The sequence below is a fragment of the Microcebus murinus genome, chromosome 16 (assembly GCF_040939455.1).
Source record: "Microcebus murinus isolate Inina chromosome 16, M.murinus_Inina_mat1.0, whole genome shotgun sequence".
Classification (NCBI taxonomy): Eukaryota; Metazoa; Chordata; class Mammalia; order Primates; family Cheirogaleidae; genus Microcebus; species Microcebus murinus.
In genome coordinates, this window is record NC_134119.1 from 63,906,491 (window position 1) to 63,934,117 (window position 27,627).

General features: G+C 40.1%; 2 protein-coding genes across 3 annotated transcripts in view; one reads left to right on the forward strand and one right to left on the reverse strand.

Moving 5' to 3' along the window:
- The window catches only part of BCAM (basal cell adhesion molecule (Lutheran blood group)), a 366,430-nt gene that overhangs the window by 51,847 nt on the left and 286,956 nt on the right, over positions 1-27,627 (forward strand). The window lies entirely within an intron of this gene.
- On the reverse strand, positions 6,259-26,845 carry ZNF112 (zinc finger protein 112). Of its 2 annotated transcripts, none has more exons than XM_012761335.2 (5): positions 26,772-26,845; positions 19,062-19,109; positions 17,338-17,464; positions 14,905-14,988; positions 6,259-9,876 (listed from the first exon to the last, which is right to left on the reverse strand). In XM_012761335.2, exons 2-5 carry the CDS (start codon positions 19,074-19,076, stop codon positions 7,376-7,378), a joined length of 2,727 nt encoding a protein of 908 aa, XP_012616789.2. In that variant the 5' UTR covers positions 19,077-19,109; positions 26,772-26,845; the 3' UTR covers positions 6,259-7,375. The 2 variants fall into 2 exon arrangements, with proteins under 2 accessions (XP_012616789.2, XP_012616786.2); XM_012761332.2 differs by having other exon boundaries at positions 14,893-14,988.

Here is a 27,627-nt window from a genome sequence, read left to right on the forward strand (position 1 = left end):
GACCCCATCCTGAGCTCAGAGGAGCTTCCAAACAACAGGTGCTTCTTTTCAGCACTACCACAGAATTAACGGTAGCATCCAACATTTTACTATGCACTAGTTACTGTTTTTAAGCTATATATATAGCATATGTATGTATTTTTAAAAACCTGATTTAATTCCCATAAAAACATCACTGGGAACGCACTAACACTTAATAGCCACGAGGAAACGAAGACAAGGAGAGATTAAGTCACTTGCCCAGTATTTCGCAGCGAGGAGGAAACGGAGCTGGCTGGCGCGTCTGGGAGCAGGGCTGGGGCAGCGGAGAGCGCGGGAGACCCTCAAACTCTAAGCACGACGCGAGCCCGCCCCCAACGCGGCAGGTTCCGCCGGGGGGACGCTAACTGCCGCCGCCTCCCAGCCCCGCCCTCCATCGCTGGCCGCGGCTTCTCTCGCCCACGCCAAGGACCAGGTCACCGCTGGCCCCGCGCCCAGGCCGGGAGGCTCGCGGAGGTCCTGGGGACCCGCGGCTGACTCACCGCCCCGGGAGCAATCTCGGAGCCGACCTCGCCTTCCTGGAGCGGAAGTGCCTCCGCCTGCACGCAGTTAACAAACTCCACTTCCCAGAATCCCCGAGCGGAAGCGCCGCGGCGTTCTCGCGCCTCCTGGACTACATTTCCCAGAATGCTCGAAGGACGCGTTTCCCACCGGCTGAGAAGGCTTTTGCTTTGACTACCGCGGGCTCGGTGTGAGTCAGTTACCCGGCGCAGTTACTGTCAGATTCCTTTTCGTTTTATTCATTTGTAGAAGCTCATGAGAAAGTAATGGCAAATTTTAAAAAGCGCAGCCGTATCAAAGAGAAAAGCGAAGCTTGCGTTATGAAAATAAGTTAAAAACCAAAATTTTTAGGGGAAGCAAAGGGTAGGCTAAAAGTGGGAAAGGTATAAGTGACATTGGCTGAGCTGTGGCATAAGGAACGCTGGATCTCAAACTTGTGTGGAATGCCAGCTCCCCAAATACCACCAATTCAACCTGTTGATAAGACAAAAAAAACCCAAAGAAGTTTATACCGCTGTAAGGAAGAACACCACTCCGGCAGAGCTTTGCACCTTGACAGAGCAAAGTGTCAAGACCAGGTCGGAATTGATTGAAAATATTGGAAGTTAGGTTTAAGGCGAACAAGTCTTTCAATGCAGGAAACCTGATTAGGATTTCGTAATGATCATGATACTACAGCCAAGATTGTTGGAAATAGCAAGTGTTTTTGAGGCAAGGAATCTTAAGGTACAATCTGTTGATACTCTCTCGGAAGAGACTGAACAGTCACTTGGCCTTTGTGGAGTTCCTATAATAAATCAAGCGGTTTGCTTGGGCAGGAGTATCCTGGAATAAAGGCATGCTAATGGAGACAGCTGAACAGTCACGTTGGTGTAGAATAGAAACTGAACTGTCAGAGAAGGAAGAAGTTTCCGTTCTTAGTGACCAAGCTGTGTGTATGTCTGGGAGTGGAGACGTGAAGAGAGAAGGGAGTAACGTGTTTGTCTCCTTTATTCCACAAGGCACCTAAGGGCTTTTGACTGTGTTTTGTGCAATGAGCTATTCATTCCAATATGCTAAGAACCTACAAAAAAAAGGGGGATACAAACATTGATTAGGACAGAAAAATACCTTGAACTTCACTTACTTATTAAGGTCTCACTGTCACCCAGGCTGGGGTGCAGTGGTGTGATCATAGCTCACTGCAACCTCAAACAACTGGGCTCAAGTGATCCTCCAGCCTCAGCCTGTCAGTAGCTAGGACTACAGACAGGTGCCACCACACCTGGCTAATTTTTTAATTTTTTGTAGAGAGAGGCTCTATGTTGCCAAGGCTGGTCTGGAACTCCCAGCCTGTGTCCAGGAATTTACCCATTTCTTCTACGTTTTCCAGTTTGTTGGCTTATCATCATTCATAATAGTCTCTAATGATTTTTTGTATTTTTGTGGTCTCAGTTGTTATGTCTCTTAAAATTTGATGTTATTTGTTTGGGTCTTCTCTTTTATTCTTAATGTAGCCAAAGACTTGTCAATTCTATCTTTTCAAAAAAACCCAACTTTTCATTTCATTGATCTATATCATTTTTCTAGTCTCAATTTCATTTCTGCTCTGATCTTTATTCTTTCCTTCTATTAATTTGGAGTTTGGTTTGTCTTGCTTTTCTAGTTACTTGAAGTGCACGATTAGGTTTTGGTCTTTTGAGGTAATTTTCTAGATCTTGTAGGCAATCTTTTTTTTTTTTTTTTTTTTTTTTTGAGACAGAGTCTCACTTTGTTGCCCAGGCTACTGTGCCATGGCGTCAGCCTAGCTCACAGCAACCTCAAATTCCTGGGCTCAGCAATCCTTCTGCCTCAGCCTCCCGAGTAGCTGGGACTATAGGCATGCACCACCATGCCCAGTTAATTTTTTCTATATATTTTTTAGCTGTCCAATTAATTTCTATTTTTAGTAGAGATGGGGGTCTTCCTCTTGCTCAGGCTGGTCTCAAACTCCTGAGCTCCAACGATCCACCTGCCTTGGCCTCCCAGAGTGCTAAGATTACAGGCTTGAGCCACAGGTGTCCAGCCGGCAATCTTCATTAGTTTTTATTTTTCTTCTCCTCTGGTTGCATATTTTCAAATAGCCTATCTTCAAGCTCATTGATTCCTTCCTCAACTTGAACCATTCCACTATTGAGTGCCTCTAATGAAATTCTCAGTTCAGCAAATGTGTTTTTCAGTTCTAAGATTTCTGTTTATTAGTTTAATTAATCCCTTTGCTAAATTTCTCTGATAAATTTCTGAATTACCTTTCTGTGTCATCTTGGAGATTGCTGAGCTTCCTTTCACCTTGATCTTTTTCCAGTGTAGAAACCATTAGTGTGTGTGTTGGGGATGGGGAGCATTTTCTGCAGGCAGTATTAGGAGGGAGCATTGCAGATACAGAAGTCCAATTCTCTTGGAGCTTTTTTACTTCTCTGTGGTCCTAGGAACTGTGTCCACTTTATTTTTGAGTTCTCAGTCAGATATTGCTGGTGATAATCTTCGTGCTGTATACATGATTTTTGTTTTTGTTGGGCCAGGGTAGTGAAGCCAGTTTCTATGCTGCCATTTTGGAACTGGAAGTCCTCTGATTCCATTTTATCTCCACTACTGGTTTATAAGATGTAGCACTTGAAAAACTTTTTAAATGGTTTCTCTAGGGCTTAAAATATATGCCTATAGTTTTTCACAGTCTATCTTCAAGTAATATTATGCCAATTCATGCACAGAATACAATGGTGTATTTCCAATTTCTGTCCGCCGTTTTGTGGTACTGTTACAAACCATCTTACTTTTATATATGCTATAAACTCATAAAACCTCACCCCTATTTTTGCCTTAGTAAATTGTATTTTATTAATAAAGTGAAATAAAATTTTATATTTACCCTCATCTTAATGATTTTCATAGTTCTTTGTTTTGGTATATCCAAATCTATTTTTGGTATGCTATTCTTCCTATCTGTGCAGTCTTTTAATATTTTACAGTGCAGGTCTGCCAATAGTGAATTCTATTAACTTCTGTTCCACCTGAAAAAGTCTTTATTTTGCACTGATTTTTTTCCCAATGGGTTTATAGTTTTTGATTGTCAGTATTTTTGTTTCAAAATGTTAAAGATGTAACTCCATTGTCTTCTGGCTTGAATGGTTTCTGATGAGAAGTCTTGTTTGTAAGGTATTCTTTTTCTCTGCTACTAATATTTTCTTCGCATTGTCCATTGTGAGCTGTTTGTCAATGATGTGCCTGTTTTTGTTTTTTTTAAATCATGCTTTGGTATTCTCAAGTTCTTGGATCTGAGTGAAATCTTTTATGTTTGGAAAATTCTCAGCCATTATCTCCTTAAATATCTTTTCTTCCCATTTGCTCTCTTCTCCCCCACCTCGGGCTTCCAATTATGCAAATATGAGATCCTACAATGTTGTCCAATTGTTATTGTTTTCTGCACACCTTTTTTGTGTTTTAGTTTGGGTAATTTATATTATCTTCAATATAAAGTTCAATTCAACTTCTCTGACACTTTTCTCAGCGGAGCCAATTTGTTCTTCAAAAGCATTCTGATAAAAGCTAAAGTATTATGCTAAATTTTCTTTTCTATCATTTCCCATTTGACTACTAAATTCCACTGAAGTCCTCCATCTGTTCATGCATGTCGTCTGCCCTTTTCAATGGAGCCTTTAGCATATTAATCAGTTATGTATAATTTCCTGTCTGGTAATTCTAAAATATGGTCATCTCTAAGTGTGATTTTATTAACTGGCCTGTTGTCTCTTGGCAGAAGGTTATTCTCACTTTTTAATCTTGTATTTTTTAAAAAAATCAAATGCCAGATATTAATAACATATATAGAATAGTAGAGACTGAAGTAAATCGTATTTTTCTCCTGGAATTGGACCTACATATCTGTTCAGCTAGGATGTTAGGGTGGAGAACTGAATTGATCTAGTCAGGCATTGGATTTTGTTGTTTCAATATTTATCTTAAGGGTAGCACTGACTTCAAATTTCTCTAGTGTTTCCCTTGTGCTTAGAGTGGGAGCTGGAGTACTAGAGGATTTTTCTCAATGCTCCTGTTCAATCCTTAGATTTTGGTCATACATGTGCACCTGTTCTGCAGGATTATCTGCCCATGTTCTTCTCTTTACCTAGAGGTAGCCCGCTATTGCTTGTCACTAGGAGTAGACAAGCCTGTTTGTAGGATCCAGGGATTTCCTCTTTTATCTTGGTTAGTCTCAGTCTTGAGTGGAAATAGGAGGGCCAGAGATCCTATGCATTTTGAGGAGCCAGAAGTATATATAATAAACTGAGACAGAGGCTTTCTTCCCTCAGCTGTGAACAAAAAAAGCAAGTGATACTCCCATATTGAGAACAAGCTGAAGACTAAAGTTCACATAAAAGGACACAAGAGAATTAAAGAAAAGCAATATAAAGGTCCCGTCTCACCCAGACCCAAATCTTACCCTAGCTGTATCTTATCATTTATATGAAGTAAAAAAATTTTTGGTTTAAACAGTCCTGAATTTTCTGATACTTATAACTAAAAGCATCATAACTGATAAAACTACCACGAGCTCTCATGATCTCCCTGTTTAAGTGATAACAGCAAAGAAATGCATTAGAAGCCCTGGATTTCTGATGATACTGTACAACTTGAACCAGCACCTTGGAATCCAGGTTAATCCAGAGCTTTGGGCATCCTATTCATCCAACATAGGAAAATCTGACCAAAAAAATGTGATGTATCAATTTCTACTACTAGATTCCACTAGCACATCCTCGGCTATGTGGACTTTGAGACCTAATGAAATTTCACAGAAAGACAAAGTTGTAAAAACCTAACTTATCTGTATCCTCAAAAATCCAGAAAATTTTAAAAATTAACATTAGGTTTTTTATAATTCTGGCCATAATGCCATGTAATGAAACAGAGTAATCACATAATGAGTTCTTAAGTATAAGGATAATATCTCAAGAGTTGGTCATTTCTTTGGTAAAATTAGGAAATGTTCTTTATAAATGTTTTTCTTTTTGAGACAGTCTCACTCAGTTGCCCAGGCTAGAGTACCATGGCATTAGCCTAGCTCACAGCAATCTCAAACTCCTGGGCTCCTGTGATCCTCCTGCCTCAGCCTCCCGGGTAGCTGGGACTACAGGCACATGCCACCATGCCCGGCTAATTTTTTCTATTTTTAGTAGAGACAGGGTCTCACTCTTGCTCAAGCTGGTCTTGAACTACTGAGCTCAAGCAATCCTCCTGCCTCAGCCTCCCAGAATGTTAGGATTACAGGCATGAGCCACCGCACCCAGTCCAGTGTTTTTAAACCAAGTACAAAAACAAACAGAAAAACCTACCACTGCAATCATAATGAGTAACCTTCCACACCTCATCTATAAGCATGTTTTTGAACATATATGTATACGGACTTAAATTAACTGGATAATATAAAGGTACAATCCTCATTTTCACTAAACAATATGTATGATCCTTTCTTGTCATTTTAGATCTATTCCATACTTTCTGTAGCTCCATAATATAGGAACATATAGAAACAGCCACATTCCTACTGATGGGCATTTATTTCCAGTTTAAAAAATTACTATTGTAAGATCTTTTCTCACTGTTAAGATTAATCATAAATTCTATGATTGTCAGATGCACATTTTACATTTTGCAATATATATAGAACTTGATTTTTTAAATATATATTTGATGACAAGCATGTATTTTTCACTCCCACCAACAAACACATTGCTCTTAAAGATAGAGACCAGCAACTAAATGGCCATCCTACCCTAACAGTCAATATATTTGATAAAATGCTTTGAAAAATTCAAGAATTTTCCCCTTTTTTGTGTGTGAGTGGGAGAAGTACAGGGTTGGAGAACAGGACAGAATTAAAGTCCTTCAAATTTATCACAGACTCTGCCTAAGGAGATTTGGATTGGACAAAGGCTACACTTAGAAATCAGGCAGCTCAAATGCACTTTGACGGAAATATGGAGAGTGAAAAACCAAGTATTGTAACTCTTTGACATTTATTAAAAAGTATTTGCCATCAGTAACCATTTCTGACACTTTCTAAATATTACAGTAAAACTTTGCCTTAATACACATGGCAGGAATAGAAATTCAATTATGTAAAATAGTTTTCCATTTTTGCAAAGTTAACCAGAAACATTATCAGTTTGTACTGTCATTTAAAGTGCACACATGTGTACATATAAATGCACACAAAGCTAAACTTCAACTGATGGTATATATACTGTATACAGTATACCAAATGTTAAGAAATTCAATACAGCCCTGCTCAAGATGGAACAAAGGACAGGAACCAATTCCAATAGAGGGTTACAACCAAATTCATGTTATTTCAGATTGCAATACTGCTTGATGTTCTACATTTCAAGTAATATGTATTTGCCTGAAATGATTTTATTAAGATTACTTGCAGGATTCCTCCTCCAAATACATTTTAAATGAAGTTCCTTAAAATGAGCTTAATAAAATTTTCAAACATTTACATACCTTTTCTCATTTAGCAAAAAGTACTGAGCACCTACAATGAGTTATGAAATGCCGTTTTGTAGACTTACTAAGTCTGTAGTAAGTCTTTTGTAGTAAGTCTACAAAACCAGAGCTCCTGTGCAACGACTGATGTTGAAGTTCTGACAAAAAATCCCTTATGGAGCCCCTCTCATTAAAAGTCTCTGCTGTGTGGTCTCCTGACCATTATGAATGTTGAAGTTGGGCAGAAACATTACAGTTTCATTTGAAAAAGATTCTCTTAATATTAAAAGAACTCTAGTGACTGGAAAATTTCAGCTCCCATTTGAGGACTTCAAAACAAAACAGAATCTTCATTTCTGTGTAGATTCTCTGCTGAAGGATAATCCTTACCATACCCTTCACTTTTATAGAATTTATCACCACTATGGACTCTTTGATGAATGAGAAGACCTGAGCTCCAACGAAAACCCTTACCGCATGCATCACATGTATATGGTTTCTCTCCTGTGTGGACTCTCTGGTGAGCCTGAAGGTTTGATCTCTGACTGAAGCCCTTTCCACACACCTCACATTTGTATGGTTTCTCCCCAGTGTGGACTCTGTGGTGGGCTTGAAGACTGGAATACCCACTGAAACCTTTACCACACTGTTCACATTTATAGGGTCTCCCTTCTGCATGGACTCTCTGATGTGCTTGAAGGCGTGAACTCTCACTGAAGCCCTTTGTGCACACCTCACATTTGTATGGTTTCCCTCCTGTGTGGACCCTCTGATGTGCTTCAAGGCGTGAACTCTGACTAAAGCCCTTCCCACACATCTCGCATTTATATGGTTTCACTCTAGTGTGGACTCTCTGATGACCTTGAAGATATGCTCTCTGACTGAAGCCCTTCCCACATACCTCACATATATATGGTCTCTCTCCAGAGTGGACACTCTGATGACTTTGAAGGTACGATCTCTGACTGAAGCTCTTGCCACACTCATGACATTGGTAAGGCTTCTCTCCCGTGTGGACTCTCTGATGGGCTAGAAGAGTTGAGGCCTTACTGAAGCCTTTACCACATTCTCCACATTTATAGGGTTTTTCTCCTGTGTGAACTCTCTGATGAATTTGAAGATTAAAGCTCCAACTGAAGCCCTTCCCACACTCCTCGCATTTGAATGGTTTTTCTCCAGTGTGGACTCTCTGATGGCCTTGAAGGTGTGAACTCCGACTGAAGCCCTTACCACATTCCTCACACTTGTATGGTTTTTCTCCAGTGTGAACTCTCTGATGGCCTTGAAGATATGAATTCCGACTAAAGCCCTTCCCACATTCCTCACATTTGTATGGCTTTTCTCCGGTGTGGACTCTCTGATGGGCTTGAAGGTATGAACTCCGACTGAATCCCTTATCACACTCCTCACATTTATAAGGTTTTTCTCCTGTGTGGACTCTCTGATGAACATTAAGAACTGATCTATGACTGAAGCTTTTGCCACATGCATTGCATTTGTAGGGCTTCTGTCCAGTATGAACTCTCTGATGATCTTTAAGTTTTGAACTCCAGTTGAAGACATTCTCACACTCATCATAAGTTTTCTCTCCAATGTGAATCTTCTGATGGCCTTGAAGATACAAATTTTGACTGAAGCTGTTACTGCATATATAATGTTTATATGGTTGTTCCCTACTGTGGACTACCTGAAGATCTTGAAAATGTGAAGCCAGATTGAAGCCATTATTGCATTCCTCAGAATTATAGGGATTCTTTTTCATGTGAACTCTATGCTGAATGTTAAGATTTGAATGACAAATGAAACCCTTTCCATATTCTATACCCGTGTATAGTTTCTCTTCAGTGTGGATTTTCTGATGGACTTGAAGACATGAACTCTCATTAAAGACATTCCCATTCTCCTCATATTCATGGGGCTCCTCCCTAGTTTGAACCCTAAAAATACTATTAAGGGCTAAGCTATGACTGAAGGCTTTCTCATAAACGTTGCACCTATAGGACGTCTCCCCTGAGTGGATAAGCTCGTAAGTATTACGGGAGGAGTACTGATTCAAGTTCTCACCATATTCACCACATTTACATGGTTTCTCCTCTGTACGTTCTCTCTGATGGGACTGCAGATGTGAGCTCTCACCACCATCTTCTTCTCTCTGAATATTCTGATGAATATGAAGAACTAGACTATTCCTACAGACCTTTCCACATGGATTGTATGTACAGGGCTTCCCTTCCAAGTGGAACTGCTGATGAACTTCAGAGCTAGAGTCATTACTGAAGGCTTTTCTATACTCAGTACATGGGAAGGGATTCTGCCCTGCTTGAATTGAATCCTGGTTAAGAAAGGATACCTTCATGATATCTTTGCCACAGTCATGGCAGCTGTAGTTTTTTTCTTTTCTTTGTACTTCTAGATTATCGTTGTGATGTGAGACCCAACTGATGCTGTCACACTTATAAAAATTATTTTTCATGGAAATTTGCTGACATCTACACTGATAATTATGTGACGCTGTCAGATACATTTTCCTCCAAGAATGCTGGGCCCTCCAAGAAGGAAACTCTTGACTTTTTATATAATTGGAACCATCTCCTATATGAGTTAATGTATAGTTCTCATCTTCAGAAATATGAATTGGTATTACTGTCTGAACGTGGCAGAGGGAATCGCCTTGTTCTTGTAACTCTGAATTCCTCCCTGGAAAATTTTTCATGGAATCTTGACAACTGACTAACCCATCTGCATCTTGTTGCCAGGAAGAAAGCTCTTTGGGGGATAGGTAGCTTAATCCCACTTCTTGAATACTCTCCATCTTTTGTTGATTCTTGTTTCCTATAACAATAAAAGAATTCAGACATATGTACAAGTCAATGATTTATTCAGAGATTTCAAGATTTTACACTTACATCATAAAATGAATCAGAGGAAAATTCATATCATGGCTTCTAAGAATTCTTAGAAAATGCTGCTTCTTTGGCTATCACCAGGTACAGGTTGAGTATCCTTAATCTAAAATCTGAAAGCTAAAGTATTCAAAAATCTGGAAGTTTCTGAGTGCTCAACATGATGCTCAAAGGAAATGCTCATTGGATCATTTCATATTTCAGATTAGGTTTGGTAAGTTGGTAAATATAATGCAAATATTCTAAAAATTTGGTCCCAAGCATTTCAGATAAGGAATACTCAACCTGTATATAAGTAGGATCCACATAATTCAGGCTGTGTGCCTCAGAATCAGGGCTTCCCAACACAACCTGGACATCAAACATGATGGCCCTGCTCAAAAGGCCTAGTAAAACCATAAACATGTATCACGGGTTTAGCATGGGTTGCCTGGAGATCTGAAGAAGAGAACAGAATATTCTCAAATTGGAAAGAATATAGTTGCAAGTAGACAAGTGCTTTTTGTCCTGATAATAACTTTTTATTTTTTCTCTGGCATATGGACATGGTTATATTATTTGTTTGTAAAGAGACCGTGTGTTAAAAGCTAGACGAAGGTAAATACAGACCTTTAACCTATGCTTGAGGCATGAGTTATTTATCCTCACATGAATAAGCTCTTCTAAGTCACTGTCAGCCATTATCAGTTTTAACTCCTTTCAAAAGATATTTCATAATTACAAAGGGCCACAGTCCAGGTCATAATGTGAAACACAATGATAGAATTCAATTCAAAAGATATCAGAAAAAAATGTTGGCACCTACAGGTATCCTTTGAGGCACTCATTGGCCAAGAACAAAACACAATGAATACTCACCTTGGCTTGTGTCATTTTACTGGAAAATGAATGTTTAGGGAATCTGAGGTACCAGAAAGAGTTGAAGACAGGCATATTTGGGTAGAAATGACTTGTCACCTAGTTATTAAAGCTCCGATTATAAGCAGACAGCATAACTTCATATCCTGGTGAGAAATATACTCCCTGAGGACATCTGGTTAAATAAGGTTAAATTAATAAACAAGTGCACTCTTCTAACACTTGACAGCACATCAAGTCTCTATAGCATCCAGAAAAGAAAGCAATAAAGGGGGATATTTTTGTGAATATTATCCTCAAACGTAATTCTCCCTTATTTTCTTTGTGTTTGTCTCTCTCTCTACACTGGAATGGATTATCCACAAGCACCAGCACTGTGTTTTGTGCACTGAATCACCCTCACTGCCTACAACAATGCCTACTGAATAGTAGTTGTTCAATAAATATGGATGCATAAAGCACAGTTTGAGTTATTCTTACAGAACTAGAAAGGTGTGTACATATAAGTTATTTTTAGTGAGAAAAGAACTAGTGTTGGTGGCAATTTTGCTGGAAAGTTGAAAGGCTGTAGGAGAGGTAGGGCTACACTCAAGATGATGCTGATGATGAGAAAAGCAAAGGTCACAAGAATTTCTTGGGGATGAAATGAAAGTATGAGATCTAAAAGACCCATAGGTGGGGCCTATGAATGGTTTTGGCTGTCAGACACATATACATGGGTCTGTCCTCAGTTACATTACATATTGAGGGTCACAGCCAAAAACTTATGAAAACCACTGGTCTGAATAGTTAAAGAAGAGATAAAGTCCTTAATCAAACAATTATAGGGCTCAAATAAAAAGTTCAAATGTGAAATCTTGGAAAAATATCAATAGGTAGGCTTGCATCTCCTGATTTCATGTCTACATGGACTGTAGATTCAAAATATAAGGAAGAAATTACCACTTGAAATATATTCTTTCTCTCCCTCATGATGTATGAACCATGAGGGTGTAAAAATTCCTTATTTCTCAGGTTGCAATGTTTGCCCATTGAAAATTATACACTAGATCTTAATGAGAGCAAAGGTTTGAAACTCTAAAATCTACGTCATCAGTTGTTTATCTAACAGAGAACTTGTGGGGAACAGAGGTAAAGAAATAACATAGCCTATTTTTGAATAGGGGATGGAGAGAAAGAAGGGTGTCACTCTTCATTGTTCTTGCTTCTCTCATCCTGAATCTTCTCTGCCCAGGATAGGAAAAGGGACTCTAGGGAGCAGGAATGTGGATGATGACTTTGAAGAGATGCATGGGCTGCAATTTAGAAAATCTTGCAAAGAAATGGATAGTTTAGAAGCTATTATCTGTAGACATCTTACTCTTTCCCAGTGTAAATGCAGATAGAGCTATTTCTTCTGGGGGGGAACTGCCAAGAGGGTGGGTTATAAGAATCCTCAATTTAAAAATGTTTCTTCACCTGAGTAAATCAAATCAGCTCCCACAGGTTACAGGAAAGCCAATGGGGACTAAGTGTTTATTTTGGTTACAACTCCAAACTTAATGCTTAGTAAAGAGTGGTTTTACTATCTGAGTCACCAGGTTAATTTATTCCATAGAAATACAATCACCAGGACCCAAGAACATTTGGATTGGGATTTTTATTGCTGTACTGTCTGTAATAATCTAAAAAATAAGAAAGAAAGAAGCTAATGCCCATCAAGTGGGAAATGGCTAAATGATGCACATTATCTTCACATACTAGATTATGTGTCTATGACAAAAAATAAATAAAAGTATTATAATCTTAGACTGAGAGGGATTTCCCCAAAGTATCAATGGAGAAAAATTAGTATATTAAAAATAAGAATGAGGCCGGGCGCTGTGGCTCACGCCTGTAATCCTAGCTCTTGGGAGGCCGAGGCGGGCGGATTGCTCAAGGTCAGGAGTTCAAAACCAGCCTGAGCAAGAGCGAGACCCCGTCTCTACTATAAATAGAAAGAAATTAATTGGCCAACTGATATATATATAAAAAATTAGCCGGGCATGGTGGCGCATGCCTGTAGTCCCAGCTACGTGGGAGGCTGAGGCAGAAGGATCACTCGAGCCCAGGAGTTTGAGGTTGCTGTGAGCTAGGCTGACGCCACGGCACTCACTCTAGCCTGGGCAACAAAGCGAGACTCTGTCTCAAAAAAAAAAAAAAAAATAAGAATGTACATGATCAAATTTTACATTAATATAAAGTACATAAACATGTTAGTGTATGTAAAGAAAATTAAGATATTTGAAAAGGTGACATTATGTTCCTACTGATGGTATCAGGCAGGGAGATTGGAACACTATCTATGGCCTTGGCCTGTTCTCATACAGCCCACGAGCTAAGAATAGTTTTTACTTTTTTAAAATGGCATAAGAAAAACAAAGAATATGTGACAAACACTGTATGTGGCCAGAAAAGCCTACAGTGTTTACCATCTGGACCTCCAGATAAAAAGTTTATTGACCCCCGCTCTCAGGAGCACCATGTAGGATCCTGCATTTTTTTTTTTTTTGAGACAGAGTCTCACTTTGTTGCCCAGGCTAGAGTGAGTGCCGTGGCGTCAGCCTGGCTCACAGCAACCTCAATCTCCGGGGCTCAGTGATCCTACTGCCTCAGCCTCCCGAGTAGTTGGGACCACAGGCATGCGCCACCATGCCCAGCTAATTTTTTGTATATATATTTTTAGTTGGTCAATTAATTTATTTCTATTTTTGGTAGAGACGGGGTCTCGCTCAGGCTGGTTTTGAACTCCTGACCTTGAGCAATCCGTCCGCCTCGGCCTCCCAAAGTGCTAGGATTACAGGCGTGAGCCACCACGCCCGGCCAGGATCCTGCATTTTAACCAAGATAGAAACAAAAAATAGTAGATGTGAATTAAGTTGCTTTAAAATTTCTTATTGACTCTTTTTTCCTACCCAGGAGCATCCTTAGCTACACACAGTTGTGACGGTGACTTTTGATGTCAGAGCCTAGAGGACTCGAGAAACATTACCAAAATGTTCGGACTCACATAAATGTCCATTTGAAAATCCTTCTTCAGAACTATAAGTATGTCAAAAGACTGTTCACAAGTTGGAGGATGGGAGGGTGAGAGGAGAGGACAGAATGGGAAGGTAAGAAGCTGGGCACATGAATTTAAGAATGTCTCACTTGAAATTGCTGTATGAGGAAGGCCGATTATAATGTTGGCATTGATCATTATTTATTATTATTATTATTTTTTGCAACAGAGTAAGACTGTCACAAAGAGTGCCATGGCTTCAGCCTAGCTCACAGCAACCTCAAACTCCTGGGCTCAAGCAATCCTTCTGCCTCGGTTTCCTGAGTAGCTGGGACTACAGGCGTGCGCCACCATGTCCGACTACATTTTTTCTATATATTTTTAGTTGTCCAGCTAATTTCTTTCTATTTTTTTAGTAGAGATGGGGTCTCGCTCTTGCTCAGGCTGCTGTCAAACTCCTGAGCTCAAGCGATCCTCCTGCCTCGGCCTCCCAGAGTGCTAGGATTACACGTGTGAGCCAACTCGCCCAGCCGGCATTGCTCATTTCTGATACTTCCTTTAGTTGACTGGCACTCTTATCTTTTAGGATTAATGGCTACCTATCTAAGAATACCCAAGGGCAGCTAAACAGGACAGGGATTCATTAGATGACAAGCAACATTCTGGCTGGAGTATCCTTCAATTCCATGGATTTATCCTATACCTATTAGCTGTCTCAAGGTGGATTGAAGAGCGAAGAGATCATGCATCTTTTAACAAGATCATGCATCTATTAACAAATTCATTCACTCAAGGCAGGGGGAAAAGCAAGGAACCTGACGTGGAAGCATAAGTGACAAGTCTGAGAGGCAGCAATGGGGCAGTGCTGCTGGAAAAGACCGAACAAAAAAAGGAAGTGAATATGGAAAGTTAAAGGGAGTTGAGGGGACAGATATCTTTGAAGTACTTTAGATTGACTAGGTACAAAATGGGAAGCCACTAGAGAGTTTAAACAGAGAAGTGACATGTTCTGACTGGTGTTCTAGAAGGAGTTCCATGGTTGCTGTGTTCCTGCTGCACAGTTCTCACCTGAACACCCACCTCTTTGGGTGTCTGTCTCCACCATCAGAAGCTTTTCTTCCCTCTCCAACTGGGATATCAGGTCTGGTTTGAAGGGCTGATGTGCTGTAAAAAAATGGACAGGAAAATGAGAGCTTTTAAGTTTGTTGATGTCCAGTTTGTCTCAATTTGTCAACATTAGACAAAAGGTATCCCACATTCCTTCCACCTTTTCCCACCCACTCTAAGAAACTAACTTCATGATTTCCTGGTTAATCCTTCCTTCCTGTGTTTCTTCTTACAAAGATAAGCGGATATAGAAATCCTCGGCATGTACTCATTTTCCCATCTTTCTTACATGAATTGTAGTACACTATTGATACTCTTTGGCACTACCTTTACAGCAAATTGCTAGAAATGGATTGCTGGGAAGAGGAAATACATAGCTGTGTTAGATACTTTAAACTTCCCCTCCTGAGGGGCTGTATCATTTTGTATTCTTCTTTGCAATGTATGAGAGTGCTTCATGCTCAACAGCTTTGCCAAAAAATGTACGGTGTTAAGTTTTTGAATTTTTGCCAATCTCATGGGTGAGAAATGGTATTTCAGTATAATTTTAATATTTCTCTTTTTTCAATGAAACTGAACATCTCTTCATATATGCAAATTTATAAGGATATGTCTGTGTACTTGTATGTACATGAATACATCTGCACACACGCACACACGCACACACACACACACACACACACACACACACACACACACAGAGCCCTCCTAGCTCTATCCCCTGAGACCAAGAAACAAAGACCTAGCATCCCGACCTTGATGTTAAATACCATTCTCCAATAAGAGAAAAGGATGATTCCAGAGCTGGGACAAAGTAAAAGATAAACACAAAACATCAAACTATGCCAAAGTAAGGAAATGCTCAAAAAAAAAAATTGGGGGAATGCTGTAAGGACACAAAGGAGCCAAATTTTAGGCAACTTTAACATCAAAATGACAGTAATAAATTATAAACCATTGTTTAAGAAGAATTCACAAGTCCCTACAAATAACAAATACATTCATGGTTGAGAAGCGTAGAGCTCTGGCTCACTGTACAATGCCAAGTGCTGACTGCTAAACGTGAAGGAAATGCCAGGTCAGAAAACCAGCATGGTAAAGACTAGATAAGGCAAGAATCACCACTGGATATTAAATCTATAGGGAAATACTAGTGTTGCCCTATGATTACAAGGCCAGAAAAAGCAGTAATTATATAGTGGGGAAAGTGCACACAGTCTTGACTGGATGATCAAAATTAACATCACCTGTGAGGGACAACAGGCCAGCAAGCACCCCCAGATGTGATTCTCTCAAAGGATACACTACCTATGTAGTGTTAGCACCTGCACAGAATCATCTGAATCTAATTTTGAGGAAACATTAGGAATGTTCTATTAAAAATAGGGGGAAGGCCAGGCTCGGTGGCTCACACCTGTAATCCTAGCACTCTGGGAGGCCAAGGTGGGAGGATCAGGAGTTCGAGACCAGCCTGAGCAAGAGCAAGACCCCCGTCTCTACTAAAAATAGAAAGAAATTAATTGGACAACTAAACATATATAGAAAAAATTAGCTGGGCATGGTGGCGCATGCCTGTAGTCCCAGCTACTCGGGAGGCTGAGGCAGAAGGATCACTTGAGCCCAGGAATTTGAGGTTGTTGTGAGCTAGGCTGATGCTACGGCACTCTAGCCTGGGTAACAGTTGAGACTGTCTCAAAAAAATAAAAATAGGGGGAAGGATGACAGTACTCTTCAAAAATGTCACTTCAGAACTTTTACTTTTGCAAGTTTTCTGTAAGCTTAAAATTATTTACAACTACACTGTCAAAGAAAAAACAAAAAGACCTCCAAAAAGTCAAGGTAATAAACAGTTACTGGTGTCCTGAAAAACAAAAAAGCTGGAGGTGGAGTGTAGTGGCTCACACCTATAATCCTAGTACTTTTTGAGGCCGAGGTGGGAGGGTTACTTGAGGCCAGGAGTTCAAGACCAGCCTGGGCAACATAGTGAGACCCCTGTCTCTACAAAAAATAAAAAAAATTAGCTGGCCATAGTGGCATGTGTCTGTAGTCCTAGCTATCTGGGAAGCAGGGGGCAGGAGGCTCACTTGAGCATAGGAATTCGAGGTTCCAGTGAGCTATGATGGCACTTCCCCAGCCTGGGAGACAGAGTGAGACCCTGTCTCTAAAAAAGCTGGAGCAACTTAATAAACTGGTTTGATGACAAAGCAGGGGGGCAGGACCACAATTTGCCCATTTTACAGTTCAAAACAAAGGGAGAGAATCATCAGAAACATCTTGTCTGTGTTGCACAGGTGGGATTCCTGAAATCATTTTTAGATTTTCAAACGATTTTTAGAGTTTCAAACAAGTGAGCACGAAGACCCCTCAGGAGGCTGCCACTGAGTTACACAGGGCACCTGTCCTCACCAACTAAGAGCAGGTTCCTGAAGTTCTCCAGCATCACTTCTCGGTACAGCTTCCTCTGGGCAGAGTCCAGCAGCCTCAGCTCCTCCTCCGTGAAGACCACAGCCACGTCCCTGAATGTCACCATCTCCTACGACACCAAACACACGCAGACTCTGAAAGCGGGGCAGTGCTGAGAAGGTGTAAAGGACAGGAAGCTGTTCTGGATTCTGAAGGACTTGGGTCAAAATTAAACAGCTGCCTTCTGTTTGCCTTCCATACTGCTAATTCCATCCACCAGAAGGGCCGTAAGAGAACAAATCCTCACACTTTCAATTGATGCCTCTTGTTGGCACTCCTATAGGTTAAGTCCCTGAAATGCCACTGCATCCTCAGCTACTAATATTTCAAATTTTATCAATAATGACATTTTCCCCACAAAAGCTTTAGTTTCAACAGTATCCGATGGTGTCTGTCTCCCCTATTTTAATCACACACATTACATTATTTATTTAATTCACCCTTATTGGATTTTGCAGGGACTGAGGTATTTTCTTCCAGGTACACTGTAATTATTTTTCATTCCACTTTGCTATTTGTTTTGTAACATTTTGCTGTAGGGAAATTTAAAATTTTTACATGAAGACTTTTTAATATTGCATTGTTCTGGCTGGAGTTCAGGGCACCACAACCTCAGCTCTGAATGAAGAACTCCAGTTGAGTTGTGTTTGCTTTTGTGTCTGTCTTTCCACCCAAATGGTATGCTTGAAACCCTTGAAACAGAAGGCAAAGACTTTGGAGTTGGCCAGACACTTATCTTCCTATATGAACATGGACCTCTTATTTTCAGAACAGTGCAAATGATTCTAAGGTCCCCCTCAGACAGTTATTTGGGGCAGTGAATAGCATGACAGATGGAAAGTGTCCACACTACTAAATTTTAAATTAAGTACCTGTGTTACTCTAATGAAATTACACATGAATAATGAAACACATGAAGACACACACATACAAAGTTTCATGTACTGGTGAAAAAGAATCTAGCTCTTCCTGTACGAAAACATCTATTTTTTTCCAAGTTTACCTTTAATAGGATCCTATTAGACAAAAAGCATAGTTTAGGTATTCTTTTTACAAAGTACCTGAAGTATCACTTAGGGGAAAAAAATATTTTTATTTTTGAGTCCCTAGAACATTAAGGACAAATAATTTCCTAATTCTCTCAGAATTGCTTTTTGAGTAAAGATTGTATGTAGGAAATCTGATGCTATAATGTAAAATTGAAAGAATCCTCAGGAGCTTAAAAGCTTGTGAGTGAGAAATAATTTAAAGAAAAGGGGAAGGGGGTAACAACCCCCCTTCAGTTCACTGAAATAATATTAGATGATAAAAATTAAGTGCTATTATTTTAAGTGGAAAAAAATGCCAATTCAAAATTGTACCTATTACTGCAAGTATGGTTAGGAATGCTTATTTTAAAAATGACCATGGGAAAAAAACAGAAGATTTGTAAGCAGGGGGATAATGTATGGGATTGTTTATTTCTATTATCTTTTATACTATTATTTGTGAAATAAAAATAATAATAAAATAAATTAAAAACTTAAAGGAAATTGTAGAAAAGGCAAAAACAGAAGCAATATTCAGTGTCTGTTGTTCTTTACCCTTGGCAAAGAAAGGAAAACTATGTGTCCACTCACGGGGAAATGAGGTAACATGTTAAATGACAGAAATGAAAATCAACTCACCTGGGATTTGGTCATTTTCTCCTTCTTTTTCTAGGGGAAGGCAGAAACCTGAGAAGGCAGAGCAGGGTAACACAAAAGAAGCCGTGAGAAGAAGGGAAATGTTTATCTTTGTGCAAATTAGAAAAAGGTGCCTCTTCCCCCAGCAGATGCGGCCACACACACTGTCTATGGAGCAGGCAGCGTGGGCTGGATTCCAGCTACCACTGGGCTGTCCTGGCAGGGTGCCCTCCTGTATGCATGGAACAGCCCACGCAGCTATACCCAGCAGCCCTCGCAGCGCCCAGCCTGCTCATTCCGATCCTGGGAAACGTGGGAAGGAGAGGCAGTGGAATGTACCCATGAAAAGCAGACTCGGGACAAAATGCCTGTGTTCAAAACCAGGCGCTGCTATATACACTTGCTGTTACACTGTGGTTACATTCCAATGCTTCCATTCTGTCATCTGCAAAATTCGGATGGTAATAGTGCCAACATGATACAATTGTTGTTAGGATTATATGTGTGAGTAGCAGAAAGCTATTATAACTCAACCATGGTTCTCTATTTCCTTTCAGCTGCAGAGAAGCAGATATTATTTTGCACCATAAAACTTTCCTTGACAATGTTGTTTTGTAAGATCTGGACAGCAGAGGTCATGGCTCTGTCTAGGGAAAGTCACCCGTAACTTCAGGAATGTCTGGAACCCTGGCTTCTTACTTTATCTGTTGCCCAGTATCCCACATTGAGACCACCTGTATAAAAAGTAGAGGGGCTGGTAAATATTCTTCCTGAAGCCAGAGAAGGCTCAATGGTACATTCCTCTTTCTACATGGATATGACAAAAGACTAATGGAACCTGTGACGCTACTACAGCTAAGTCAAACAAAAAATGTGACGGCCTCAATTTGACAAAATAACAATGGTGATGAAAACACTTAACTCACAGGGTCATTTGTGGGGTTCAGTGTGCTCATCTGTATAAAGTAGCTCAGTGCTTGAGCACTGGGAGGATCTGGAGATCAGGAGTTTAATTTTGTGGGTTCTTCCTCAAAGTTTGTTATTTTGTGCTCAGGCAGCTTGAAGGCTACCTGTGGAAGAGAAAGCACTCCCCCCCAATTTTTTTTAAATAGAGGTAATCATGAATTGTGGATAAGGGCAGAGCCTTTCAGCACCACCTTGGAGAATGGTCTGCTACTCCAATAGGGCACACCACCCCCCAAGTTCCTGGCCACACGGCCACTGCTGTGGAATCCACAAGATGTATGCACAAAACAATTCACCCAACAGATTTCGTAAGTCTATGTCTAGTGTCTTGTCTCTGATTAACAAGACTTTCTCATCTTAAAATATTCTAAGCCTTTAGACAAAGCTTCATTTCTTTAATCAATTACAAATCAAAGAATTCTTAAACCCACCTATTATGATAACCTATAATCCCTTGCTTCGAGATGTCCTGCCTTTTTGGGCCAAACCAATGTATAACTTCCATGCACTGATTTATGACTCTATGTGTAATTCTTGTCTCCCTGAAACGTATAAAACCACACCGTAACCCAACCACAGCGAGTCTGCTTGCTCAAGGCTTCCTGGGTGTGGTTTTAGGCCATGGTCACTTCCACTTGGGTTCTTTTCCATCAACAAAAGGAAGCTTAAAAAGTGGTGAGAAGAAGTCAAGAGCCAAATCATGGGCTTTACAGGAACTGCCTCATTTAATCCTCATATCATCCAAGAGGGTTAGACAATCTGTAACTTCTTTTACAGTTAAGAATGCTGAGGCATAAAGATTTTAAGTTACTTGCTCATAATTATGCATTTAGCCAGCAGAACAGCCAGGATTATTAGCCAAGAGTTTGTGTTCTCAATGACTAAGACAGTGGCTCTCAATCTGCCAGCTCACTGGTATCTCTAGGGAGTTTTTAAAGATAATACCAATGCCCAGGCCCCCGTCCAGGATCTACTAATCAGGTTCTGTCAAAGAAGAGTTTTTATGAAATCCCCCTAAGTGACTACAATTTGCAGAGAGGGATGCAAACCATAGACTATGACATGAACAGAGGCAGTTTGCAAACCGAACACATGCAACTAAGCACTAGGCCATTTGGCCTCTCAAGAGAATTGACAGAGAAAATACAAGCCAGGAGCAGAGCCTGGGATCTATCCTGCTGCTCGTTTTTGTACAGGCTGTGAGATAAGAATAGTTTTTCTATATTTAAATGGTTGAAACAAATCAAAAGGTTATTTTATGATGTGAAAATTATATGCAATTCAAATTTCACTGTCCATGAAGTTGTACTGTACATAGGCATGTTCATTTGTTTATGTATTGCCTATGGCTGCTTTCTCCCTACAGTGGCAGAGTTGTGTAGTTGTAACAGCTACTCTCATTTCTTTGGACTGTTGCTATGCACAATACAAATCACAGTAACTCAGCACTGGGATAACTTGATTGGGTTAAACGCTGTTAACTGAATAGCATTTCAAGTATCACAGGCATTATTATACTATACCACACATTTTAATTTCTTTGTTACCAGTACATACTCATCATGCCAAAACAAGAAAAGAGCAGAAAAACAGACTTTATCACACTTTTAAGGCACAATAGAGGTGAAATACTTTATTGAACTGGATGTCAAAGCCTTTTGCTTATTATACAGTGACAATATAGCTCAATGCTAAAAGAATGCATCATGTCGACACTGTCAGGCTAAGCACTCATCACACATATTTTGAAGTCACAATAAAGCAATGGTCAGAAAAACTAGAAAATTTAATATCTCATCCGAACAGAATTTCTTCACAAAAACAAATAATGAAAATGAGGCTGCAACCAAAGTTAAGTTTGGGATATTCAGATATTCAGCTTCTATTTCTGACTCAAGCAAGGAAAGTAATTTACCAGTGATGAGTTAATCAAATCATGTTTGATTATAGTAGGCAAAGAAATGTGTCCAGAGAAAATAAACTTGTTTAAGATTATTAGACTTGGCCAGGCATGGTGGCTTACACCTGTAATCCTAGCACGCTGGGAGGCTGAGGTGGGAGGATTGCTTGAGGTCAGGAGTGCAAGACTAGCCTGAGCAAGAGACCCCATCTCTACCAAAGATAGAAAAAATTAACCAGGCATGGTGGCACACGGCTGTAGTCCCAGCTACTCAGGAGGCTGAGGCAGGAGGATTCCTTGAGCCCAGGAGTTTGAGGTTGCTGTGAGCTAGGCTGACACCATGGCACTCACTCTAGCCCAGGCAACAAAGTGAGACTCTGTCTCAAAACAAAACCAAAAAACCCACAAAACTACATGCTAAATTAATTTCATTCATGTAACTAACATTATGGAAAAGGGAATGGGGTTCGGAGTAAATAAGGGGTTTCCTGGGGTTAAGGGTGGGGCAAGAGTTTGCCTACAAAAAGGTACCACAAAAGAATGTTTTTGGGTGATGGAACTGCTGTGTGTGTCTTGACTGTTGGTGGTGAAATCTACATGACAATGCAGTTGTCAAAACTCAGAAACGTACACCAAAAAGAATAAATTCTACTGTATGTAAGATAAACAACTAATCTTTACAAGTTAAGTGAGGGTATTCTACAGATACTTGTCAAACTTTTAAGTGCATAATAATCAACTGGAGCTCTAGTAAAAATTAAAGCCTTTGGTTCCAACACTTTAAAATTCTAAATAAGTCAGTTTGGGACTGGACTCAAGGATTTGCCTTTGTAGGGGGCTGCCAGGTGATAATACTGCTTGAAATCAGCCAGAGAAGAACAACTTATCACCTGTGAGTACAAAGCTTCCCATGAATCCTAAACCACAGAAGTCAGAAGGACATGGCACAGTCCTTTTAAAGTGGTGAAAGAAAAGAACCGTCGACGCAGAATTGTATACTTAGGATACAGTAGTATAGAAAAATATTCAGAAATGAAGATGAGATACAGATACTCTCAGATGAACTAAGAGAATTCAAAGCCCACAGGCTTGCTCTAAAAGGATTACCAAAGGAAATTCTTCACACAAAAGGGAAATGATAGCAGAAAGAAATTAGGACCACCAAGAAGGACGGAGGAACAACAGAATGGTAAAAATCTGGGAAAATATGATAGATTAATCTTCTCTTGAGTTCTTCAAAATATGTCTTACTATTAGAAGCAAAAAGTATAACATTGATGGGTTTTCTTTTTTTTTTTTTTTTTTTGAGACAGAGTCTCACTCTGTTGCCCGGGGTAGAGTGCAGTGGCTTAAGCCTAGCTCACAGCAACCTCAAACTCCTGGGCTCAAGCAATCCTGCAGCCTCAGCCTCCCGAGTAGCTGGGACTACAGGCATGCACCACCATGCCCGGCTAATTTTTTGTATAATTTTTTGCTAATTTTTTGTATTTTTAGTTGGCCAATTAATTTCTTTCCATTTATAGTAGAGACGGGGGTCTCGCTCTTGCTCAGGTTGGTTTCAAACTTCTGAACTCGAGCAATCCGCCCGCCTCGGCCTCCCAGAGTGCTAGGATTACAGGCATGAGCCACCGCACCCAGTCCTGGCTAATTTTTTTCTATATATTTTAGTTGGTCAATTAATTTCTTTCTATCTTTAGTAGAGATGGGGGGTCTCACTCTTGCTCAGGCTGGATTCGAACTCCTGACCTTGAGCGATACTCCGGCCATGGCCTACCAAAGTGCTGGGATTACAGGCGTGAGCCACTGCGCCCAGCCTTTTTTGTCTGTTTTTAAGATCAAAAACACTGATAAACCTCTAGCAAGACTGGCAAAGAATAAAAGAGAGATGGCAAAAATTGCCAAAATCAGGAATGAATGAGTGGATCTCACTAAGACCAGGCAGGCATCAAAGGAACAAGAAATATGGGAATATATACTATGAACAATTCTATGTACATAAATTTGAAAATTTAGATGACATGGACCAATTCCTTGGAAATTATAAAGTACCAAAACAAATACAAGATGAAATAACGTGAATAATTATAAAATTGAATTCATTGTTAAAAACCTTCCAAATCTCTAAGCCAAATAGTTTCACTGGTAAAGTCTACCAAATATTTAAAGAAGAAATAACATTAATTCTACATAATCTCTTCCAGAAAATATAAGAAGAGGGAACGCTTCCCAATCCATTTTATAAGGCCAGAATTACTGATACCAAAGACAGTAGGAAAAAGAAAACTACAGACCAATATCTCCAAAATCAAAGAATGCAAGGTCAAAGCACAAAAATCAGGTGTAATTCTATGCACTAACAATGTACAACTGGAAAACAAAATTTAAAAACAATACAATTTATAATAGCTCCAAAAGAATAAATGATATACTAGGAATAAGTCTAAAAACATGCACAGATCTGTATGTATAAAGCTATGAAATACTGGTATAAGAAATTAAAGAATACTTAAATAAATGGAGACACATGTTATACTCATGATTGGAAAACACAACACGGTAAAGATAGATATGTAGATTTAACACAATGCCAATCAAAATCACAGCTGAAGCCGGGCGCGGTGGCTCACGCCTGTAATCCTAGCACTCTGGGAGGCTGAGGCGGGCGGATTGCTCGAGGTCAGGAGTTCGAAACCAGCCTGAGCAAGAGTGAGACCCCCGTCTCTACTATAAATAGAAAGATATTAATTGGCCAACTAATATATATATATAAAATTAGCCGGGCATGGTGGCACATGCCTGTAGTCCCAGCTACTCGGGAGGCTGAGACAGCAGGATTGCTTGAGCCCAGGAGTTTGAGGTTGCTGTGAGCTAGGCTGACGCCACGGCACTCACTCTAGCCTGGGCAACAAAGCGAGACTCTGTCTCAAAAAAAAAAAAAAAAAAAAAAAAAAATCACAGCTGAATTTTTTGTAGATATAGATACGCTGATTCTAAAACATGGAAAACATTCTAAAACATGGAAAAGCCAAGGAACCAGAATAGCTAAATCAATTTTGACAAAAAAAAAAAAGAATACATTTGGAGGAATCAAACTATCTAATTTTAAGACTTACTATCAAGCTATACCAATTAAAATATCTTGGTATTGGTGAGGAATATGCACATAGATCAATTTAGCATAAGACAGTACAGAAATGAACCCAAACAAATGGTGTTGGGATGGTTGGTCATTCATATGTAAAGATGAACCTCAACCTAACCCTCACATACTTTCCATATGATCCACCAACCCAGGAGTGGGTTTTTTTCCCCAGTTTTTGGAATTTATGAATAGACCATTTATGAATATGTATAGTTTTTTGTGCTTGTTTCTCAATACATATAAATTTCCATAATAAAAGCTTGAGGGAAAAATAAAAGCTTGTTTTGTAAAACTTACGTAAAAATCCAAAAATAAATCTACCAAAGAGGAGAGCATTAATACTGTTATTGCTAATTTCTGCAGTTATGGGTAAATTTTTTATACTTTATGTGTATCCTTAGTCCTCTACAATATGCAATCATTTCTATAATCAGAATATTAACTATAACTATTGCAAATAAAATACAATTAAATTGCAGATGACTAAAAAAAACTTATCAAAAAGTCAAAGCTCATTAACATAGCTTTCATGGCTTTCTTCAAAAATCCACATATGCCTTCTCAATCTGATACTAAACACATTCAAAAGTAAGGCAATGGATTGAAACGATCTGAATTCAAACTCCAGCTCAGCCTCTTACTAGCTATGTGACCTAAGATAAAATATGCTGTGTCCTGGCTTTCTCATCTTTAAAATGTGAATAACAGTATTCCCCATCCATAGGGCTCTTGTGAGGATTAAATATGCTAATTCATATAAAACTCTTAGGATAATTAGTACTAAATGTTTAAATACTATTTTTATTACTCATGGCCAAGTACTTCCCCCATTCCTTCCTGCCTTTACTGAACAAGTATCAGGGCATCTTTATGGCCGAATCTGTCAACGAGTGAAGGAAATATCTTCTTCCCTGAGAAGGGAGGACACAGGAGAATGAAGGATCTAAATTCTACTCAGGTGAAACTCTGTTGCAGGTGTCAAAGGGTCATTCCCTCCTTCTCCCTGCAGCTTTTTTCAAGAAGCTAAGGCTAGGGATGGAAAGGAGACTGGGAGAAATCAGAATTTAATCAGAACTCCTGCATATATTACAGTGGACTCCCCTGACAACAGCCAGGAATGACCCTCTCGTGGAAAAAAAAAAAAAAAAATCTGCTTCAGGAATCAGAGAAGGGCCAGGGACAGTGCAGCTAGAGCTGTGACTTCATCATGGGTTCACAGATGCTTTCAGGGAACTGACTGCTTCTGGGAAAATTGAAAAGTACTAGTAGCTACACTTGTCTTCTACCACATGTCAGGCAGGCTCGGTTCTAAGTCTTTTTATTTAACTCTTAAAATAACTCTATCAGGTAGATACTAATACCATTTAGATGAAGAGGAAACAGAGGCAGAGGGAGATTAAGATACTTGCCTAACATGCTAGGAAGTTGCGGAGCTGGCTGATGGTCGGGAAAAGGTTTGAGGGAGTGCAGAACCCAAGAGACCCTCCATCCGGGCGATGCACAACCCTGGCCCCGGCCCCAAGCCCGGGATGCCCCAACAGCCCCACACTTGAGAAGGCTCATTCAAAGGGAATACAGACCCCGCCCTTCGCCGTGGGCGCATTCTCTTCCCCAAGGTCGCCCGCCTGGTTACCGCTGGCCACAGCAAAACGAAGAAAGATCGGTGTAGAGGCAGGGAGAGGAATACCGGGAGGGGAGGGCTCACCTTTCTGGGAGGAACGAAGGCCGCGGCCTCGCGTACCTGGGGCGGAAGTGACTCTGCCTACAGAGACCTCCCGGACTACGCTTCCCAGAATTCCCGACGGGAGCAGGGACTCAGCTGCAGCCTCCTGTAGCGGAAGTTATCCGCGTACACAGGCGTACCGACTACACTTCCCAGAATTCCCAGAACACCGCGTCGCCTTTTTAGGGCGGAAGTGCCGGCTTCCACGCCGAGAACTTGGATTGAATTTCATATCGTGTGTGGGTCGGGAACAAATTGTGGAACCGCGCCATCATAGACCCGAAGTGCTTCCAAACACAGGGAGCTGTGATGTGTGTGTGTGTGTGTGTATGTGTGTGTATATGCATATATATAAATATATGTATATTTTATTTTCTCTAGCATACCATACCTTAAAGGCGCCTTTCTTGTAGAGTGTCTCTGACCCTGTGGATCTTCTGGACAGTTCCCGGATCTCCTGCAGGGAAGTGCTTCCTGCAAATTGGCTTTCTCTTTCGGATATGTCACTATTTGGAAAGTCACTATTCTCTTTCGGATATTCAGTCTGAATTAGTTCTATACTGCTAGTCGAGCTCAACAGCCCCAACCTCCTTTTTCTTGAAAATTTTTTTCTTTCAAACGTGGCACCCAAGTAAATTCAGCCAAAGCAAACTACCCACCTACTATTTACCTATTCCAAGAGGCTATCCGATTAAAGAGAGAATGGAGAAGCTTAAAATACGAAAAAAGAAAGAAGAAAGAAAAACAGATTATAGAAGGGAAGCGATGTGTTGCCAAAAATTTAGATACTAAAAGGAAATTGGGCTGACCTGTACTGGGCACTGCATTTAAGGAATAC

What these genes read in the sequence shown, in the direction of transcription:
- ZNF112 (XM_012761332.2), bottom strand. An exon ending in CAGGAACCTGCTCTTAGTTG is followed by an intron (nt 14,989 to 17,337) that starts GTGAGGACAGGT and finishes ATTTTTTTACAG; the next exon opens with CACATCAGCCCTTCAAACCA. An exon ending in CCAAAGAGGTGGGTGTTCAG is followed by an intron (nt 9,877 to 14,892) that starts GTGAGAACTGTG and finishes TTATTGTTATAG; the next exon opens with GAAACAAGAATCAACAAAAG.